This window comes from Somniosus microcephalus, chromosome 2 (assembly GCF_052327205.1).
Source record: "Somniosus microcephalus isolate GS21.2 chromosome 2, FLI_Smic_1.0, whole genome shotgun sequence".
Classification (NCBI taxonomy): Eukaryota; Metazoa; Chordata; class Chondrichthyes; order Squaliformes; family Somniosidae; genus Somniosus; species Somniosus microcephalus.
Window position 1 is genome coordinate 6,328,037 of NC_140988.1, and position 22,898 is coordinate 6,350,934.

The window sequence follows — 22,898 nt, forward strand, 5'->3', positions numbered from 1 at the left end:
GAGCAGAGAAGATTGAGAGGAGATTTGATAGAGGTGTTCAAAATCGTGAGGGGTCTGGACAGAGTAGATAGAGAGAAACTGTTCCCATTGGCGGAAGGGTCGAGAACCAGAGGTCACAGATTTAAGGTGATTGGCAGAAGAACCAAAGGCGACATGAGGAAAAACGTTTTTACGCAGCGAGTGGTTAGGATCTGGAATGCACTGCCTGAAAGGGTGGTGGAGGCAGATTCAATCAGGGCTTTCAAAAGGGAATTGGATAAGTACCGGAAGGAAAAAAATTACAGGGCTACGGGGAAAGGGCGGGGGAGTGGGACGAGCTGAAGTGCTCCTGCAGAGAGCCAGCACGGGCTCGACGGGCCGATTGGCCTCCTTCTGTGCTGTAATGATTAAAATCTACCCCACACATATCAACATGCCCAGTATATATGTACTTATAAGGGCAAAATCACTGATGCCACGCCGTCAATGCGAGGTCATGCTAACCGGGAGTGTGGGTCACAGTTATGGGTGCGGCACTATAAAGCCAATTCTCTGACCCCTGCCGTCTTCAAGGGCAGAATTGGTGAATTTACCCGATAATCTAATTTCCTTTTAAGATGTATGAATCTAGGATTAATTTCCACACATCACATTCCCAGGGCGGTGTTTTTACTATATTCAACCATTTAAGGGCAAACTGGATAAACTCATGAGGGAGAAGGGAATAGAAGGATATGTTGATAGAGTGAGATGAAGCGGGGTGGGAGGAGGCTGGTGTGGAGCAGAAACACCGGCACCGACCAGTTGGGCCGAATGGCCTGTTTCTGTGCCGTACACTCAGTGTAAACGCTGTCGGGATCTGACGGTTCAGGTCTGAAGGCGAGTTCTGCTTTGTCGTTTCAGTTCATGGACCGAGTGAAGCTGCTGCTGATGCCGGCCAAACACCAGCCGGACTTCATCTACCTGCGGCACCGTCCCCCTGCGGCGAATCCACCTCTTCACCTTCATCCAGGCCGTCTGTCTGGCCATGCTCTGGATCCTGAAGTCAACTGTGGCGGCCATCGTTTTCCCCGTCATGGTAAGTTGTGCCGCGTCCCGGCACTGGACCTTCCTCTCCTCCCCCCCTCCTCTCACTGCTCCCTCCCTCGCTCCCCTCCTCACTCCCTCCCTCCTCCCCCTCACTCCTCCCTCTCCTCCCCCTCCCCTCACTCCTCCCTCTCACTCCCTCCCCTCACTCCTCCCCCCTCCCCTCACTCCTCCCTCCTCCCCCTCACTCTCACCCCTCACTTCCTCCCTCCCTCCTCTCACTCCTCCCCCTCACTCCTCCTCACTCCCTTCCCCTCCCCTCCCTCCTCCCTCCCTCCTCCCCCTCACTCCTCCCTCTCACTCCCACCCCTCACTTCTCCCCCTCACTCCTCCCTCCCTCCTCCCCTCCCCTCACTCCTCCCCCTTACTCCTCCCTCCCTCCCCCTCACTCCCTCCCTCCTCCCCTCACTCCTCCCCCTTACTCCTCCCTCCCTCCCCCTCCCTCCCTCCTCCCCTCACTCCTCCCTCTCACTCCTCCCCCTCACTCCTCCCTCCCTCCTCCCCCTCCCTTCACTCCTCCCCCTCACTCCCTCCCCTCTGTCCTCCCTCTCACTCCCTCCCCTCACTCCTCCCCCTCACTCCTCCCTCCCTCTTCCCCCTCCCTTCACTCCTCCCCCTCACTCCCTCCCCTCCGTCCTCCCCCTCACTCCTCCCTCGCCTCCCCCTCACTCCTCTCTCCCTCCTCCCCCTCACTCCTCTCCCTCCCCCTCACTCCCTCCCCCTCCCCTCACTCCTCCCTCACTCCTCCCCCCTCCCTTCCCCCTCCCCTCACTCCTCCCTCCCACTCCCTCCCTCCTCCCCCTCACTCCTCTCTCCCTCCTCCCCCTCACTCCTCCCTCCCTCCCTCCTTCTCCCTCTTCCCCTCCTCACTCCTCACTCTTAACTCTCCCTCCTCCACCTCCCCTTCTATACCTCCCTCCTCATTCCTCCTCCTCCTCCCTCCCACCTTCCCTTCCTCCTTCTTCGCCCTCCCCTCCTCCTCACTCTTCACTCCCCCTCCTCCCCTCCCCGTCCCTCTCTCCCCTTCCCTCCTCACTCCCCCTACATTCCCTTGCCTCTTCCTCCACACCTCTCCTCCCTTCTCCCCCTCTCTCCTCTGTTGGGGGTGGGGGGTGAACCTTTGATATCCCCGATGTGAGCTCCTGGAGGACAAGGCACTTTCCCCCCGCCCTTCACCGCCCACCCCCCCAGTCTGGGCCCTACATTGCTAATACTCAGACTGGAATTGCATTCTGCGCTGACTGCCCTTGGAGCAATGAACACAAAAATAAATCACCAAACAGCAGAAACAAAAGATATTTTGCATTGTCTTAAAAACCGAGAACAATGTGATTGAAGTGAAACCATTGGGAATGTTTCCACCTGTTCTGGTCAAAGCTGTGAGATAATTAACCACCCACCCAACAGGAGAGCTCCTAAGGCAGCAGCCTCTGTGATATAACTCGACCTCTGGGTAATTATTAATCTTCTGGCGTCTGAAGAGAGTATGCCCAAAGCTTCCCCACAGATAATAAGTCCGTACAAATACATCGCTGATACACATTTGTATAATATTAAAGCATCGTTTAAAGGTGTGAATTTGCTCAGCAAAGGGTTAAGGGCATCCAGTAAACCATACGGCAGGTTTTATCTACTTTTACATGGCATGCAACACTCACTCAGTAAGGACCCTGTGCTGATGGAGCAACTCATTAGGGATTTTCGAGTCGGAAAGTTGAGGTATTACGCCACGACAGGAACAAAAGAGAACATTAAAGCAGGAGCCTGTGGCTTAGTGCTTCAAATAACTCAAGGTCTTGCTGTTCAGAAATAGCAGTAGATCTTTCCTATAGCACGGCCAGCATAGGTTGTTAGCAAAAGATCCCTTTAAACGCACACGCACATTGTACCCAAGGAGCTGGAAAAGACAAGGCTGATGGGTGACCTGATAAAGGTCTTCAAAATTATGATAGGGTAGACGTAGAGAAGATGTTTCCACTTGTGGGGGAGACCAGAACTAGGGGCCATCAATACAAGATAGTCACTAATAAATCCAATAGGGAATTCAGGAGAAACTTCTTCACCCAGAGAGTGGTGAGAATGTGGAACTTCCCCTCACCAGAGGAAATAGTTTCTCTCTATCTACACTGTCAACTCCTTTAATCATCTTCAACGCTTCAATTAGATCATCCCTCAATCTTCTAATTTGGTTGGTCTACCATTTGAGGCAACAGTGTTAATTTTAATTTTATTTTTGAATCTCCAACAACAATAAAATTCTGAAGGAATGAGACTCCACACTGCTAAAATTAAATTTTCAGTGATAGAGAGGTTGTTTGGCAGTAATTATGACTTATCACGCCGTGAAAAACTCACTTACACCTGAATGCACCGGCCCTAACTTTCTCTGGCGCGTTTAGTCGGTAAGTACCGCTGATAGCCATACTGTTATTCCTACCACAAAACTCAGGCCATATTAAAACAGGACAAACCAGGAATATAAGTGTAAATAGGATGGAATTAGGTGGGCTTGGAAAGCTAAAAGCATCAGCCGTGCCTCAGTTGGTAGCATTCTCATCCTCTGAGTCAGAAGGTTGTGGGTTCAAGTCCCACTCCAGAGACTTGAGCACAAGAATCTAGGCTGACACTCCAGTGTACTTCTGAGGGAGTGCTGCACTGTCAGAAGGTGCCGTCTTTCAGATGAGACGTTAAACTGAGGCCCCGTCTACCATCCCAGGTAACCACAAAAGATCCCACGGCCGCTATTTCGAAGAAGGATATTGGAGTGTTGTTATCTCTGGTGTCCTGGCCAATATTTATCCCTCAATCAACATTGCTAAAAAAAACAGATGATCCGGTCATGATCACATTGCTGTTTGTGGGAGCTTGCTGTGCGCAAATTGGCTGCTGCGTTTCCTACATTACAACAGTGACCACACTTCAAAAAGTACTTCATTGGCTGTAAAGTTCTTTGAGATGTCCTGAGGTTTATAATCGCTCCTGTGAAGCACTTTGGGACGTTTTACTACGAAAAGCACTTTGGGACATCCGGTGGTCGTGAAAGGCGCTATATAAATGCAAGTCTTTCTTTAGAATCTCAGGGCTTGTGGATTGAACCTGAAGTTCGTATATTGCGCGCTGTATTTTCAAAATAATGTCTCTGCGTTTGAAAATGTACAATGGGATTTCCTTCCCTGCCCACAGATCCTGGCACTGGTTGCAGTCCGAAAAGCAATGGACTACATCTACTCCCAGCACGACCTCAGCTACCTGGATGACGTAATCCCAGAAAAGGATAAGAAAAAGAAGGAGGATGACAAGAAGAAAAAAAAGAAGCAGAGTGCAGACAGCGATAACGAAGATGTAAGCGATATTCCATCAGTACATCGGTCCATTGAAGTCCGTTAACAAAGGTGGCTTAATTTAAACCTGGTTTAAATAGACAATAACTGGGTGCTAATCTGGTTCTCATTAATCCCAATTGAGAAGTGCGGTTAAGAAATTAAAAAAGGAGTACAAGTGTATGAATGCTCACAATCCTGGGCAATCCTCCTGTACAAGTGAATCATAGAATCGTAGAGCACAGTAGGAGGCCATTCCGCCCATTGTGTCTGCACCGGCTCCAATTAGTCCCTCTTTCCCCCGTAGTCCTGCAAACGTTCTCCTTTTCAAGTATTTATTCAATTCCCTTTTGAAAGTTATTATTGAATCTGCTTCCACCGCCCTTTCAGGCAGCGCATTCCAGATCACAACAACTCGCTGCGTAAAATAAATCATTCTCCTCCTCTCCCCTCTGGTTCTTTTGCCAATTATCTTAAACCTGTGTCCTCTGGTTACCGACCCTCCTGCCAATGGAAACAGCTTCTCCTTATTTACTCAATCAAAACCCATCATTACCGGTCACGGCTGATTATTAAGGTGACAGGTCATAACCAATTACAGATTGCCTTTTAAAACCCAGCATCTGGTGTCCGAATAGATTCAGGAAACCGATTGGCAGTCCAGCGCCATGTTACTGGCGCAGTTCCACTGCAGTGATGTCGATTGTAGCTTATTTTAAGGATTCTGTGGTGCCCGAGTTGATAGAGGGATGAAAACTGGGATTTGTCGTGTTTTTCTGTCTCTCAGTCGAGCCGTAGATTTAAGCAGCTTTGTTGAGGAATCTTAGGATCACAGGGACAGGAGGAGGCCATTCAGCCCCTCGAGCCTGTTCCACCATTCAATGAAATCATGGCCGATCTGTATCTTAACTCCATCTACCCGCCTTGGTTCCGTAACCCTTAATACCCTTACCCAACAAACATCTATCAATCTCATTTTTGAAATTTTCAATTGACCCCCAGCCTCAACAGCTTCTTATAGAATCATAGAATGGTTGCAGCACAGAGGGAGGCCATTCGGCCCGTTGCGCCCGTGCCGGCTCTCTGCAAGAGCACTTCAGCCAGTCCCACTCCCCCACCCTTTCCCCGCAGTCCTGCAAATCTTTTTCTTTCAGGTACTTATCCAATTCCTTTTTGAAAGCCGTGATTGAATCTGGTTCTCAACCCTTCCGCCAGTGGGAACAGTTTCTCTTTGGCGGAAGGGTCGCGAACCAGAGGACACAGATTTATGGTGATTGTTTTTTTGGGGGAGAGAGTTCCAGATTTCCACTGCCCTTTGTGGGAAGAGGTGCTTCCTGACATCACCCCTGAAAGGCCTAGCACTAACATTTTAAGGTTATGCTCCCCTTGTTCTGGACTCTTCCCCCACCAATGATTTCAGAATGATATTTCATTCCAATCACAAGAATGTATTGGCATAGCAACCATTTTCAAAGTGTTAGCGCGCTGCTGCTTACGAATGGAAATCCCTACCCAGGGCGTGATTGTCCCCAGCTCTGTTGTTCACTAGCAGCAGCTGCGACTCAGTGTGGACAACTGTGTCATCAATATTTGATTCAGAATTTGCTGCTTTTGGATCAGCCGCCCATTGGCAGATGTCCTCGGTTGTCTTGGTCCCTGTCGACATGGGGTAGGGAAGGATTGATGTCGGTGATATGCGAGGCTAAAGTTAATGGTGTTTCCGTAACAGGGGGGAAAAACCGCACCATTTTTAAGGAACTTTGCTACAGGGAATTGTGTTCGCCTCACAAAGTTCCTTAAAAATGGTGCGTTTCCCCCCCCCCCCCGGTTACGGAAACACCAGCTCTTGGAATCCTGGTCGCTCCATGTTTCATGGTAAACGCTGAAGAGCAATGACTCGGGTTGAGGCAGATTGCTTTGGCCACATAGAGGTCGGTGCAGGATCATTTTCACCATTACTTTTGTAAATGTGAATGCTTTTCTGGTTGAAATGCTTAATTCTCTCCACCTCCCCCCCTCTGCCCCCCAGAATTTTGGACTGAGAATTAGGCTTGCCAACTCTGGTTGGTCGTACCCCGGGAGGTTTCATCACGTGATCTCCGACCGCCCCGCCCCCACACACTCCCGCTATTGGTCGCCCGACACGTCCATCCGCGCGGTGCTCCACCCCCCCACAGCCAATCGGAAAGTGAACAGACTCTTCCTTTCCCGATTGGATGGTTCTTGACTGTCAGTCAAACAGCCTCCCCTCCTTCCCCCCCCCCCGCTACTTTTATAACTAATTTTTGAAGAAAATTAGCAAAGCACGTTTTTTTTTTACGTCCCTGTGATGTTTCTCCCGGGTTTTGCTCGCGGCAGTGTCCTGGAGATTAATCTCGAGTTCCAGGAGACTCCAGGCCAATCCTGGAGGGTTGGTGACCCGATTGAGAATGCTGCCGATGCAGCTCATTGATCTGGTTGCTAGGCAGAGAGTTTAAGATTGGCCCAGGTCAACTCTCCCTCTGCTTTTCCTTCTGTCTTCATTGAGCAATGGCCTGATCTTCCCCCAGACTGAGACCAAGACCCCACCGTGAGGAGACCCGCACAAGGGCGCTTGTCGACCACTGGTGAAGGCCCTTATCATTATTATTTTCTTCATTATTCGTTCCTGGGATGTGGGCGTCGCGGGCAAGGCCCGGCATTTATTGCCCATCCCGAATTGCCCTCGAGAAGGTGGTGGTGAGCCGCCTTCTTGAACCGCTGCAGTCCGTGTGGTGAAGGTGCTCCCACAGTGCTGTCAGGGAGGGAGTTCCAGGAATTTTGACCCAGCGACGGTCATCAAGGCAATTGCAAGGCAGAAACTGTGATATTAGCGTCAAAATGTCACGGGACTGCGGGGCTAACCAAGAGCAATTAGATTTCCAAGTATAAAAGCTTGGTGTCGTTTCTGAGAATGTCACTCTGGTTGGGAAATTCTGTGGCTGAAGCCACATTAAGAAGTGTGGCGTATCACATTAGATTACATCCTTACATTACAGATCCCGAACCCAGTTATTGCGAATCTATGGACTGGGGTTAGTGTTAACAACATTTGCCATCCTAAACTAGTGGAAGCGGTTTTCCATGTGCTATTGCATTGCTGCTGTCTTGTTTAACATGTCTCCTGAAATGTTTTACAGTTTTGAGTTACGTTTCTGCTCTTTCTTTGCGGATGTGCCCCGTGGGACGGCCTTGTTTTCGCTGCGGCCTAGCCAGGCTTCTGATGCCGCCACATGCCATGTTGTTATACATGTAGTCTCCACGTAATCTTCAATGCCATGTAACTGCGCCGGTGCCACACGGCTGTGTCATGCTTCTTCCCGTCAGCCTCTGTGAATCTCTCGACGTATCTTTTATTTTCTTTGTCCTGTTTCCCACCCCACCCCCCACCACCACCCCCCCGCCCCGCAAACAGGATTTCTTTCTTGAGAAGCAACTAACAACGTTACATTTTTTGAGCTTTGTCGTGTTCCATTCTGAACCCACTGCAAAAAAAACACAGCCGTAAGACTGTAGAATATGGGGTCAGCAGTCCCTCCTTTACAGACACGTCGAAGCATCTTGGACCTGCTGACTTGGATGTGCTTTTAGTATCAGTCACTGCCAGGACTGCCAGCCAGCAGATTAATGAACATTTCCATTGTCTAGTTGTCCGATTACAATCCTGACTGGCCCAACTACCAGTAAAAGACAGAAACAATTATTTGAAACAAGTAATAACACAGATAATTAAGAGAATAACAAATATATTTGAGCCTTCTCTTCAGCAGTTGTCCTCTGGACCTCCAATCCCACGCACAACATTCGGAAGCCCTCACCCTTCTTAAGTGGCCAGTAATGTATTCATTCGCCATCATTATTATTAGGTTTTGCAATGTAGTATGTTTAAGCATTGTAAACATTTCCTTCGCAGTCTGATTACCCATACTCAGAAAAGGTTCCCGCTATTAACATTTCAATGGACATGATGGAACAAGAACCATTCCTAGGCAGTAACAAATCTACTGAGAGTGAGTAAAATTACCTGCCTGACTGACTTTCACTCAGTTCAGTCTGTCAGTGAGAACTGGCCTGCTATTTTTCTCATCCTCTTCCTTTTGACCCGCATCTCACATCAAATGGTGCCTCCATCTGTCTCACTTTCTCTCCATCAAACCGCCCCCCTCTCCCCTCGCCTTTCTCTCTCTCTCACTCTCCCTTTTGTACCTCAGACTAGCTGTTCTGTTGCAGCTCTGTGCTGTGGACTTGCCCAGCAATCATCTACTAACTGTGCTCCGCTGAAAGCCTGAACCAAATGCTAACCTTGCGCCTTTTGTCTCTCTTTCGCTACCATTCACTTTGCAGTTTCAGGTCAGTGAATTCCTTTAATCCGCTCGCACGCTCTTTCTTCCAACCAGAGCACAAACTGGTGGTTAGAAACTCACGGCGCTCGCACCCTGACCTTCCGCAGCGGTCTGTGTCGGGGTGCAAATGGGTTTTTACGCCAATTGTTCGTGACTGCCTGTTAAAGTTGCATGGGGTGTGATTTGTTGCTTTTCAAAATCATGTTTGTAAATTTGTCCTTCAACCTGCAGCCTCCCCACACAGTAAGAGCACAGCCGGCCCAGCACCTTGTCGGAAAACCATGTACTGGCTTTGCACGTAAAATATGGCACTGCACATACCCTTCACCCACCGACCCACCCTCCACATACCCTTCACCCCCCACCCACCCCCCACCTACCCAGCCCCACCCCCACCCTCCCCCCACCCACCCAGCCCCACCCACCCACCCCCCACCCACACCCCACCCTCCCCCCAGGCCCGGGGGGTGGGGGGGGGAGCGAGAGACCAGGGCTGGGGGTGGGGGTTGGGGGGGGAGAGCGAGAGACCAGAGCTGGGGATGGGGGTGGGGGTGGGGGGGGGAAGCGAGAAACCAGAGCTGGGGGCGGGGGAGCGAGAGACCAGGGCTGGGGTGGGAGTGGGGGGCGAGCGAGAGACCAGGGCTGTAAAAGGCACTGACCTTCTCGAGCCGGCAGCTCCCGCCTCCCTTTCACAGCCGGGTTTCCTGAGCCCTGGGAAACCCACGCGGCCACCGTTAATTTTAAACGGGGCTCCCAGTTGCACTGCGGGAGCCTTATTTAAATATGTTAATGGTGTTTCCCACCTCTCGTGGACGGGTCACTCGCACGACTCGTTGCCCGTCGCTGTAAAAACATCAACAGATGCTTACACAGCAGGTTGGGGAGGCGATCCCCATTTTTTATATTTTTAAACACCCCTACTCTCGCCCATGGTGAGGGGGCAGGGTTAATATTGATGCCCTAATGTTGTTCAGAGTGAATAGAGGGATAATTACATCTTTTTTTAATAAAAATGATCCCTGAGGGAGTCTACTCCGAAAGATACTGGGTTGTCATGTGGAGTCCTGTCCTGAGAATCTCTGACCTTTGGCGTGTCTGCTCGAGGGGAGTCTTACCCTACTAGATCGATAGCTACTTCCTTAGAGAGATGGGGGCGGGGGAGGGGGGGTGGTGGATAAATTTTGGCTTTTTCCGACGGGTGATAGTGACCCGTTTTACATCTCTCCACATTTTTTACTTCTGTTGACTTCAAATCAACTAATTTTATTTTCATTGAGTGAGAACCAGCAAATAGTTGGTCTCTGACATCATAGCAAAGGTAGGGTCCCATTACCTCACAGACTGGATCTTCTCTCATGATTGGAACGGGTACCACGTATCGCATCCCAAGCCCGAGTCATCCTGGTTAATGGTCTGGTTATTGGGAGATGATGACTCTTAGATGATAGAGTCCCATCCCAGACAGAGTTTAGAACGTGAAATGAAAATCATCAAATATTGGTGATCTACTAAGTCCTTTAGTCCAATCTCACGTGATGGCCTCCCATGTTCTGGAGTATCTCCAACATCAGTTCAACATTGACTTAAAACCTAGTCCCAATTGGAATTTTGTTGTGATTTCAATCTTTTATGGCCCATTTATATTTGAATCATTACAGGGTGGGGAGCGGGTACATTTATATGCAAGGCGTGCGTAGCGCTGCCTATGTGCAAACAGCGTGATGACATTTTTTAGGTGTGTGTGTTCAGCACATGGTTTTTCCCGAACTTAAAGGCCTGCAGTGTGTGGAGGGTCCATATTATTTGCAGGATGTAGAAGATCCTACCAGGTAGGCGATCTACCTATTTCAAATAACTTAAATTTGAAGTGTTGGCGTCTTAATTATGAATTCCAACCATTGTCACTGGAAGTGGTGTCCACACGGTGCAACTTGCTTCCTCGACGTCTACAAGAATGTGCAACATCTGGAGAAAGATTTGTTTTTGACTGTTGATGGGTGATAACTCTTGCTCATTTATGTTTTGATGTTGCTTTTACAGCAAATTTCAGATTTATTGGTGCTAAATTACCAATTAAATTTCAAAAGACTTGGCGCCCCATTCAATCTCAGCTTGCTGAATGAATACTGCAGGCCTGTACACGCGGTGTGAATGGCACGTTACTATCGGGTCATCCCATCTTTCCACCTTTAATCTGAATTGGATGTGTGGAGGACCTTCGGTCCATATCTGGCAAAACCAACTCTCCAGATGTGCACAACCAACTGTACATGTGTGGACAGCCAACTCTCCAGATGTGGACAAACTACTGTACAGTGGTGAATACTGAAGTAAAATCTGGGTGGACACGAAGCCATTGGTTTTTAGCCACGTGCAGTAAGGTAGTGGATTTGAAAAACAAATGATTCGGGCTTTAAGTAAACTTTGAAAAGCAAGGCTGATTTGTAAATTTGTGTCGCCACAGAACTCAAATGTTCTAGCAGGTCTAGTTTGTCATCACATCTACATTGGGACAGATTCTCCTGCTATTGGGTGTATCGGATCGCCATAGTCACAATACAGTGAGAAAAATCGGGATGGGAGGATCATCCCCTGGTAATCATAGAATCGCACCGCACAGAAGGAGGCCATTCGGCCTATCGTGCCTATGCCGGCTCTTTGAAAGAGCTCTCCAATTAGTCCCACCCCCCCCTGCTCTTTCCCCATAGCCCTGCAAATTTCTCCTTTTCAAGTATTTATCCAATTCCCTTTTGAAAGTTACTATTGAATCTGCTCCCACCGCCCTTTCAGGCAGCGCGTTCCAGATCACAACAACTCGCTGCGTAAAAACAATTCTCCTCATCTCCCCTCTGGCTCTGTTGCCAATCACCTTAAACCTGTGTCCTCTGGTTACCGACCCTCCTGCCACTGGAAACAGTTTCTCCCTATTTACTCCATCAAAACCCTTTGTGATTTTGAACGCCTCTATTAAATCTCCCCTTAACCTTCTCTGCTCTAAGGAGAACAACCCCAGCTTCTCCAGTCTCTCCACTTCATTGAAGTCCCTCATTACTGGTAAACCTCCTCTGCACCCTCTCCAAGGCCTTGACGTCCTTCCTAAAGTGTAGTGCCCAGAATTGGAGTCCATCCGATTAACTGTTCACGAATACACACAAGAGCAATAGCAGGAAAGTCTACCCTTTTGTGTATGTATCCTGCATAGAACACTTGCCGTATAAATTCAGATAATGCTTGACGTGCTAAACAGTGCCCCCTTTTTAATTCAGGAGAAAAGTTCCTTGAACGACATACATCGTGCTGATCCGATTCCTTTCTTTCAGTCAATCACTATGCCAAGGTAAGACCAGTGATTCTTCTCGCTGTTGGTACTGGGCGCGGGTGGGTCAGATACCCTTCGGTTTGCAATGGGCACCGAAGCTCTTGTGTGTTTGCAGAAAGCGTGTTCCCTGATATTTCTGGCAAAACTGCTGACGCATTCTAAGGGAGGCGAGGCATTTAATGGCGATGGGGCCGAATTTCCTCTTCTGATATTTTGTTTCATCGCCATTCTCTGGGCGAGTGAGGGAGGCAAATCTGAGACGGGCACAACACCCAGGATTTTCAAGCAGAAATTATGTTGAGTGTATATAAAAAAAGAGAAAGAGTTGCATTTATTTATTTTTTATTAATTTACGGGATGTGGGCATCGCTGGCACGGCCGGCATTTATTGCCCATCCCTAATTGCCCTTGAGAAGGTGGTGGTGAGCCGCCTTCTTGAACCGCTGCAGTCCGTGTGGTGAAGGTGCCCCCACAGTGCTGTTAGGGAGGGAGTTCCAGGATTTTGACCCAGCGACGATGAAGGATCGACGATATATTTCCAAGTCAGGACGGTGTGTGACTTGGAGGGGAACTTGGAGGTTTTGGTGTGCCCATGCGTCTGCTGCCCTTGTCCTTCGAGGTGGAAGAGGTCGCGGGTTTGGGAGGTGCTGCCAAAGAAGCCTTGGCGAGTTGCTGCAGTGCATTTTGTAGATGGCACACACTGCAGCCACGGCACGCTGGTGGTGGAGGGAGTGAATGTTTAAGGTGGTGGAGGGGGTGAATGTTTAAGGTGGTGGAGGGGGTGAATGTTTAAGGTGGTGGAGGGGGTGAATGTTTAAGGTGGTGGAGGGGGTGAATGTTTAAGGTGGTGGATTTCTCCAGCGCCTTTCATGACCTCGTGTCGTCCCAAAGTGCTTTGCAGCCGATGAAGTACATTTGAAGTGTCGGCACTGTTGTAATGTAGGAAATATAATACATGCGTCCAAGTGTGACGGGTTTATTATAATGACGCACCTGACCACCACTTGCACCTTAGCAACCCTGGGGCCATGGAGTGATGGCGAGTTGCGATGGGCCAAGGGAAGGGGTGCTAAATTTTAAAGGGCCGCTTTGGGAAGTCCCGAGGTCGTGAAAGGCACGACTATAAACCCACCCCATCCACCACCTTAAACATTCACTCCCTCCACCACCAGCTGTGTCGTCTACAAGTGCACTCGATTCGCTAGAGTTTAGAAGAATGAGAGGGGATCTCATTGAAACTTATAAAATTCTAACAGGACTAGACAGACTAGATGCAGGAAGGCTGTTCCCGATGGTCGGGGAGTCCAGAACCAGGGGTCACAGTCTAAGGATAAGGGGTAAGCCATTTAGGACAGAGATGAGGAGGAATTTCTTCACCCAGAGAGTGGTGAACCTGTGGAATTCTCTACCACAGAAGGCAGTTGAGGCCAATTCATTAAATATATTCAAGAAGGAGTTAGATATATTTCTTAAGGCTAAAGGGATCAAGGGGTATGGGGAGAAGGCAGGGACAGGGTACTGAATTTGAATGATCAGCCATGATCTCATTAAATGGCGGAACAGGCTCGAGGGGCCGAATGGCCTACTCCTGCTCCTATGCTTCTATGTTTCTATGCAGAGCAGTGATGCAAACACAGGAACAGGAGGAGGCCATTCAGCCCCTCGAGCCTGCTCCGCCATTCAATTAGATCACGGCTGCTCTGTACCTTAACTCCAGCTCCCCGCCTTGGTTCCTTAGCCCTTAATACCCGTGCCTGACAAAAATTGACAGGCCAGGACAAAGGTGGAAAAAGAGAAGGATTTGGATCTGACGTTTTGTGATGGAATTAGTGGCTAAACTCACCAAAGAGAGCTTTTCGGAATAGGTGGCCATGCAGCCCTCAGGATCTCCCGCGCGGGCGGCTTTTCAGTATGGAAAACCGCGCCTGCGTGGTATATTGAATGGACCGCGCAGACCCTTAAAGGGGCCGCGCGCCGAAAAAAATATATAAGGTACTGACATGAATCTTGTCATTCATGTGGAAATGATTTATGAAATGAGACTGGGCGGCCTGCTGGTGGCGCTGTCCAGGGAGAGTATAAATACTCGGGCATGGGCCCAGCTTGCTCAGGACATTCTTTAACAGGAACTAGTGAAGGACACAACTAGATCTCCATGTTGAAAAACAGCTGATTAAAGCCTTGTTTAACACTCAGACCAAGTGACTAGTAGTTTTCTTACGTCAGGCACATTGGGTACAACTCGTGGTTTGTGCTGAGGAAGCCAATCTCAGCCAAGGTGGTGCTACAACCAGTCGAGGGAAACAAAACATTGGGGTCTGTAGATTTGGAATTGATCGGGAAAATCACTGCTGGGGGGTGGGGTGGGGTGGGGGTGGCTGGGGGAAGGCTGACCTTTTATGCAGCAAACACATCATTTCTGTCAGTTTAAGGGGTCATGGTTCGCCAGTACACTAGCTAAGTTAGCCGTGCACACCTTACCCACTGGCAACTTAAGGCCTAGAACCCTATTTCCATATTATTGACAGGCTCCTGCTTGAGGCAGGTGGACACCCGGGCCGCACTAGTGAAGGCCCTCAGGAAAATGGGTAGATCGGAAGCGGGAACAGGGTGGTAAAAGGGATACGAACTGCATGACGTTTTTCATCGAATTACACTGAATTTACATCACAGAAACAGGCCGCTTGTCCCAACTGGCCTATGTCAGTGTTTATGCTCCACACCAGCCTCCTCCCACCCTACTTCATTCACCCTAACAACACATCCTTCTATTCCTTTCTCCCTCGTGTGTTTATCTAGCCTCCCATTAAATGTATCTATACTATTCGCCTCAACCACTCCCTGTGGTAGCGAGTTCCACATTCTCACCACTCTCTGGGGAAAGAAGTTTCTCCTGAATTCCCTATTGGATTTATTAGTGACTATCTTATATTTATGTCCCCCTAGTGCTGGTCTCCCCTGCAAATGGAAACATCTTCTCTAGGCCTACCCTATCGAACCCTTTCATAATCTTGAAGACCTCGATATTAGGTCACCCCACAGTCTTCTCTTTTCTCGAGAAAAGAGCCCCTTCAAGCAAGGGATGGCACAGGAGGTTCCTGTGCGGATATCTGTGTAGGGGGGAGTGGGCTGGCTCCCTCTGTAAAACATCAACCTATTCGTTGGGAAGGAAATGTGTGTGTTGGGAAGGCAGTGAACATTGTCTGCCAGTAATGTTAAAATATAGCACCAAGAAATAGGTGCATTGTGTCAACATACCAAGCGAGGTAGGTGCAGCCTGCACATATTAATCATTGACTTTTCTTTTGTGCAGTGTACTGGCTAACCATGACCCCATAAAATGTCAGAAACGATGTGTTTACTGTATAAGATATTCACACCTTCCAGCACCCAGATATACTAATGTCAACTGTTCCTCTTGCTGCAATTGTACAGGGCTTTGGTGAGACCACATCTGGAGTACTGTGCGCAGTTTTGGTCTCCTTATCTGAGGAAGGATATACTTGCCTTAGAGGCGGTGCAACGAAGGTTCACCAGATCGGTTACTGGGATGAGAGGGTTTTCCTATGATGAGAGATTGAGTCGGTTGGGCCTATACTCATTGGAGTTTAGAAGAATGAGAGGTGACCTCATTGAAGCATATAAGATTCTGAGGGGGATTGACAGGGTAGATGCCGAGAGGCTGTTTCCCCTGGCTGGAGAGTCTGGAACTAGGGGTCACAGTCTCAGGATAAGGGGTCGGCCATTTAAGACTGAGATGAGGAGGATTTTCTTCACTCAGAGGGTTGTGAATCTTTGGAATTCTCTACCCCAGAGGGCTGTGGAGGCTCAGTCATTGAGTATATTCAAGACTGAGATCGCTAGATTTTTGGACTCTAGGGGAATCGAGGGATATGGAGATCGGGCGGGAAAGTGGAGATGAGGTCGATGATCAGCCATGATCTTATTGAATGGCGGAGCAGGCTCGAGGGGCCGAATGGCCAACTCCTGCTCCTAGTTCTTATGTCCTTATGAGACACTTCCAGACATAATTGGCGGTTCATCACAGCTGAACCCGGTCCGGTCCTCACCTGATGTTGTGAAATCCAAACACATGCAAGTTTGAGTAGGCATGTGGCATGTTGGCGATGCAGACTAGAACCTACGGTTGCCTTATTTGTCTTCTGTATCATGGAATCGATCATCACATCACACCCCGAGCTTAGAGGAGCTAACTCAGACCGGGGATCAAACCTGTTCATCAGAATTAATTTTTAAAAAACACCATCATTTGGAGAGGGTGTAGAGGAGATTTACCAGAATAGTACCAGGGATGAGGGACCTCAGTTATGTGGAGAGACTGGAGAAGTTGGGGTCGTTCTCCTTAGAGCAGAGAAGGTTAAGGGGAGATTTAATAGAGGCATTCAGAATGATGACGGCTTTTGATACAAGTAGACAGGGAGAAACTGTTTCCAGTGGCAGGAGGGTCGGTAACCAGAGGACACAGATTTAGGATAATTGGTAAAAGAACCAGAGGGGGAGAGGAGGAGAATTTTTTGTTACACAGCAAGTTATGATGATCTGGAATGCGCTGCCTGAAAGGGCGGTGGAAGCAGATGCAATAGTAACTTTCAAAGGGGGAATTGGATATAGACTTAAAAAGGATAAATTTGCAGGGCTACGGGGAAAGAGCAAGGACTACAGGAAACTTTTTTTTATCCGACACGGACGAGACCGACGTGGTGCCAGTTCATCAAAAATTCCGGATAACCGAAAGCTATAGTAAAAGATACGGAGCTGAGAGCTCCGTATAAAGCAACAAACCCTGTTGCTCAGCTTCAGAACAATGGCCACAAGTTGCAAGCGTCTCTGTAGCTTAGCAACAGCTGCAGCCACACCCTTGCACAGCAACAAATGGAGGAAGGCAAGTAATAAAAGTTACCTGAACCTACTCCTGAATTTTGCCGGTTAACTGAGATTTCCGGTTATTTAGGTGCCGGTAAATCGAAAGTTTCCTGTAATTGGAGAGCTCTTTCAAAAAGCCGGCACAGGCACAATGGGGATGTCGATTGGTTAAGCCGGTTATTAACGCTTCTGTTTTTACGTTTGTTTCTAGCCCTCCTACCACTCCAGTGAGAACTGTGCCTCAAATAAGAATAGAACTTGAGCCTGACGAAGACTCGGGCTCCTTCTGGAGGTCCAGAGGAACTGAAACAGCATTATAACTCTGCGTTCCCAGCGCACACGGGACAGGCTCACACCTGCCAATGCTTCACAACGTGACCTCTCATCTCTTGGCAGCCACGCGATGGAAGGGTCAAGGGACCTTTATTTAAATTTCTCTTCCATTTCCACCACCCCCCCCCAACCCACCCCCCACTCGTTAGGAACTCTTCTCTCTGGACTAGCTTCCTGCTCGAAGAACAAAAAGAGACACAGGGTGAGGTGGGTGGGGTGCGGGGGGATGGATTTCCAAGGTACGCCACGGCAGCGAGACGCTGCAAACACACATCCCCCACTTTACTGGAGGGTCCGCCGTGACGGACTGGTGTAGCTTGTCCGCTCCTTGTGGCCGCCTTTAAGAGCCAAAATGAAGGACTAGCTGGGAATTGCTGACTATGCAAAGGTTCTCCTCCAATGACACTTTAGCCCTGTCTAGTGGGAAACGTGTGATTACAGGCACATCATAATCTCTTCACGCCTAACCTCTCATAATGATGTCCTTTTATTGCTTGAGTCCTTTATTATAATTTCCATTAATGGGATACATATTTCCTATAGCAGGAAAGGCTGACTGTAGTCGAATGTAGCTCTACCTCTTATTTTTAGAAGGCCAGGAATTCTGTACAAATGAACATTATTGTAAACTGTGGTGATTATTAACTTCAATCTCAAGGGCAAAGGCTTAGGACTCTGTAGATTACTAACGCACTTCAATATACCTTCGAAGCCCTTTGCTGGAGTTTTTAAAACATTGTAAGAGATTAAAACTATATTATTATAAGCAGGTGATATATTTGTTGGTAAGCAGTAATTTAAATAATTATTTTTTAAAAAAAGGCGAAACCTTTTTGGACAGTGTTTGAGCCCCATTCTCCCACGTGTAACGGTAGATTGAATCTGGTGATTTTTATTTAACTCGTTCTGCTCCGGGTCCAAGCTGCAAACTTTGCCTTCGCTTTAACGGCCCAGCATGTTTTGTGCTTTGCGAGCGCTGCTATTGGATGGTCCGGTTGCTATGGTCGCTGTTGTAACCTACGGGACCGGGAGGAGCGCCGGTTTTGTGCCCCCCTGCCCGATATTCCTCTCCGCTGTCTTCACTGCCGTGTGAAGCCAGTGTCGCGCTCTGCCCCGAACTCCGCCATTCCCCAACGGGCGGGTTAGCTTAAAATTGTCGCCTCGGTGAGGGGGCCACTGTGTTGGACAAAGGTTGGCTTGAATGCAAAAAAAAAAAACCCCAGGAATTCCCCTGTTTTTGGAGTCGGGCTGGCCTTTTTCCCATTAAAGTTATCGGCAGGAGAAGTTCTGCTCAATTCGGAGCCGGCGCCCTCCCGAACAAGGCTCAGGTCGAAGCTCTCGTCGGCCTGTCCCATTGGATGCACGAATTTAACCCCACTCGCTCAGCAGAAACCTGGCGGGCGGGCGGGCGGGCGGTTAAAATAGCCCCTGGCTCTTACCCATCCATGATTGTAACATCTGCAATTTTAACCTGCTCTCCTGAGCAGGCAGTAAGGACAGGCGCCCGGAGCCAATGGGGGTCCTTCTTTACATATGCGTGTTGTCCCCCGATGACATCATTGAGTCCCGACTGTAATTTTAACTCTGGCCTGAGCGGGGAATCCCCCTGGAGTTAAAATTGGGGCCATATATGTAAGTTTGGTGCTAATTGCAAAGATTGGGGTAACCCTAATGTCTTGGGTACTCACTCCCTGCAGTTATGCTAGGATTCAAACTAGGAGCATAGGAACAGGAGGAGGCCATTCAGCCCCTCGAGTCTGTTCCGCCATTCATTAGATCAGGGCTGACCTGTACCTTAACTCCATCTACCCTCCTTGGTTCCGTAACCCTTAATACCCTTACCCAACAAACATCTAACAATCTCAGTTTTGAAATTTTCAATTGACCCCCAGCCTCCACAGCTTTTTGGGGGAGAGTGTTCCAGATTTCCACTCCCCTTTGTGTGAAGAAGTGCCTCCTGACATCACCCCTGAACAGCCTGGCTCTAATTTTAAGGTTACGCCGCCTTGTTCTGGACTGCCCCCCCACCAGAGGAAATAGTTTCTCTCTATCCATCCTATCGAATCCTTTAATCATCTTAAACAATTTCTGCTTCTCCCAGACTCCGATGTGAAAAGGATGCGCAAAGTTGTTGCGAGTGCCCTTGTTAAATATCTCCACATAAGTCAGGAAATGGGGGCAGACTGTGGGCAGCACACATTGAGGTGAATGGGGCCGGAGAGGGTGTCATTCCCCGAGCGAAGCCCTCCGATATTCCATCCATTTAAATTAAAGGACAGAAAATCGGGTGGAATCCATTACGAGCGCACCCCTCCCACCCCCCAGTGTTCCTCTCTCTCTCTCAGCTCCACTCAATTACTCAATTACACCCAAGTGCAAAAAGATAGAAAATCGACCCCAGTATTTCACCTCTCCCCAACCCATGATAGTCGAGCATTGCCGATACCAGAGAAGGGTAGGAGGCAATGTCCCCTTTAAGTTGTGCTGCTGCGCAGTGGTCTGGAGCGCCTGCGCAGGCCACTCGCGGCTTTTCAATTGCAATAACCGCGCGTGCACGAAGGTTTGAATGGGCCACGCAGCCACTTAAAGGGGCCGCGCACTCTTTTATAGGGAACATTGGTGGTGGGGGCCGGGGTTGGCGGGGGGGGGGGGTCTTTCTACAGAGCTAGCAGCGCAGTCTTCTATTTATTATACATCCAATACTGTTTCAATGTTGTGGTGGGGGGGTGGGGAGAATGTGAAATATTGCTGGTGTAATCTATATTTGAGGGGTCACCCATAATGCTGGCGGTTCCCATGGTGATGAGGGATGCCCGGTGTTTGTCCAGATGGCGCAGTGTAGCGGGTACCATGGAGAGTAGAGGGGCATCTTACTGAGCCTGTGCTGCAGACAGCGAGCCTCGCCCAATGGGAGCTCGTATCAGGGAGCCGTGGGTTCGTCTGTTCATTATCATAGTCCGCGGGGGAGGGGAAGGAATGAGGTGGGGGTAGGAATGGGAGGGTAGGGAATGGGGGGTGGGGGAGTCGGGTACGGATAAGTAGGAAGGGGTTGGGGGAGGGGGCTGGGGAATGGGGGGTGTGGGAGGAGGGTGGGGGAGGGGAATGGGGGGTGAGGATAGGGGAATGTGGAATGGGGGTGGGAATAGGGGGTGTTTTGAGGGAGGGTGGGGTAGCGGAATGCGGGGGGGGATAGGCAAAGACTCCTCTACCAACAGCCAAGGATCATGCGGGCACAAGATCATCAGTGCACGGCACTGTGGAAACCGCAGCAACGGATGTTTAATATAATTGTGAGGCGCATTTTAGTTCGCCTGGCTCAGCAGGATTTCCATAATCCTGAGACACGATTTGTGCAGACGATTCATTGTAACATCAGCACTGATCCTCACTGAAGGCTTTTCTGTGAATACTGGTCGTATTTTACATGTTCGAAGTTGCCCGTTGCCTGCTAATCCTTTGAGCACTGCTGTCTAGAAGGGAGACTTTAGACCGTCTAGTTTTAGTTAAAAAGAATATCCAAAGGGAGGAAAACTTTTCCACTCCTGGCACGCAGCATCTCGAGCCGGCCGAGCTTGGACTGGAATTCCGGACGCTCATTGCGTAACCCGCCTGATTTGCCGTCGGGAATCTGAGGGGATCGGGGGACGAGGCTGGTTTCGCACTCCACCTGATTGTACGCTCCATTGAAGTCAGTGGAGCATAACATCGGGAGGGGGTGTAAAACTCGCCCCACCCCCCCAATCCCGCAGGTCTCCCGCCCGGAGAGATGGCTTAAAATTACCCCCACCCACCACGTCTCAGGAAACGGGAGCACCGGCCTCCATCCCCGAGATTCCGGAGATGTGGTGGGGCAGGAGGAGCAGGGAATCGGTTCCCCTGGAACCCCACCCTAATGGTGAGGGAATGGTTTGCTTTTTCCCCTGCGCAAGATGCGTTGCACCAGGGCAGGCCCCAATGAGTCCCTCCCTTTGCACTGCCTGTGGTGAGGTTGAACTCTTTGCCAGCCACAAGCAGATTGTATCATGTAAAAGAGGTCTTCAGTGTTGTGGGTGATCACCCATCTTCAACTGTGATGTGAATTGGGGAAACTGAGCAGGAACTTTGCCTCTCTGAAGTGCAACCGACAAATGCCGATATGTAATGTTGAACTGTGTTTTCTTTAATCCATGTCTAATACAAGGAACACGCCCTGAAAGTTCAGCGTACACTTTGAAAATGGACACATTCTTCTGTAGAAACAATAGGGAAGATCCCGTGTTCCAGCCCTCTCGGGGAGCGTCCCTCGGGAAAATCCGTGGAAATTCATGGAGTCCCAACAACAACAACTCGCACTTATACCGCGCCTTTAACATAGTGAAATCGTCCCAAGGCGCTTCACAGGAGCAATGATCAGACTGAAATTGATATTAGGACAGGGGGGGTGGGTTTTAAGGAGCGTCTTAAAGAAGGAGAGAGAAGTAGAGAGACGGAGAGGTTTGGGGAGGGAATTCCAGAGCTTGGGGCCCAGGCGGCTGAAGGCACGGCCACCAATGGTGGAGTGAAGGGAGTGGGGGGATGGACCAGAGGCTAGAGGCTAGCACTCGGAGGGTCGTAGGCAATGTTCCCGTTAAGCTGCGTGGCTGCGCAGGGCTCCGGCAGTCCCGCGCAGCCTGTGGAACGGGCTTTTAAATCTTTTTTAAAAACGCGCACCTGCAGACTTTTGAATGGACCGCGCACCCCGTTAAAGAAAGAGATTACAGGGAACATTGGCCATAGGGCTGGAGGAGGTTACAGGGATGGGGTGGGGGTGGGGGGCGGGTGGTGAGGCCATGGAGGGATTTGAAGACGAGGATGAGAATTTTAAATTTGAGGCGTTGACGGACCGGGAGCCAATGTCGGTCAGCGAGCACAAGGTCTGACGAGTCAACGGGACTCCAGGGCTTTGGCGGGACGTGCTTCCCTCAACCGTGCCTACCTGAGCAAAGCAAGGTCTTCCAATCTGTGATTATACTTGAAACGCATTGACTACTGAACCGCTTCAATCATTTACTGAAATACCAAAACTTGATCATTTCGTATGAATTCTTTTGTTGTCGTAACTCTTTGGGAGAGGGGAGGTGGGGGTGAGGGATGGACGCTGTATGAACTTTGCTCTGTTTCTCTTTTCGTCATAACCTCACCCATTCCCATCACCCATGTGATAGACTTTCTGTTGTCTATTTGTAATCTCTTCATATGCACCTTGAGCCACTTAAATCACTAATGATCTCTACCAGGGCCTCTGATTGCCTTGAGGGAGAGATGTAAAGACGTTCTAATTAACTGTAGTTTGACACGTTTGAACAAGAGAAACAATGACTTTTTCTTGCCTAGTATGTTAAAATTGCAGCATTACGAAGTATCAGATTAATATAGTGTTGTACAAATCTACTATTTTCAGTGCTAGATTTGATGATTTTTATTAAATCGCAAGGATAGAAAAAAATTGGGGAGATTTTTTTTCAGATCAATTATATGTGAAAAAATAAAGCAATTTTATTCACCACTTTTGTTGAACTTTTCTTCAGTGTCCGTGTTGGTTTAATATAAAAAATGTGTATGCGGAAAGGGCTTGGGAATGGGTCTAAGTGGATAGCT

General features: G+C 49.1%; 1 protein-coding gene across 1 annotated transcript in view; it reads left to right on the forward strand.

The window, feature by feature from the left end:
• LOC147122516 (electrogenic sodium bicarbonate cotransporter 1-like) overlaps positions 1 to 17,248 on the forward strand; it is a 229,974-nt gene extending 212,726 nt beyond the window's left edge. The window contains 6 exon segments of the mRNA XM_086006102.1: positions 883 to 951; positions 953 to 1,057; positions 4,249 to 4,407; positions 8,317 to 8,413; positions 12,013 to 12,083; positions 17,161 to 17,248. Of these exon segments, the coding sequence (XP_085862228.1) occupies positions 883 to 951; positions 953 to 1,057; positions 4,249 to 4,407; positions 8,317 to 8,413; positions 12,013 to 12,047 (465 nt within the window). The 3' untranslated portion in view covers positions 12,048 to 12,083; positions 17,161 to 17,248.
• Positions 17,249 to 22,898: the final 5,650 nt, after the last annotated feature.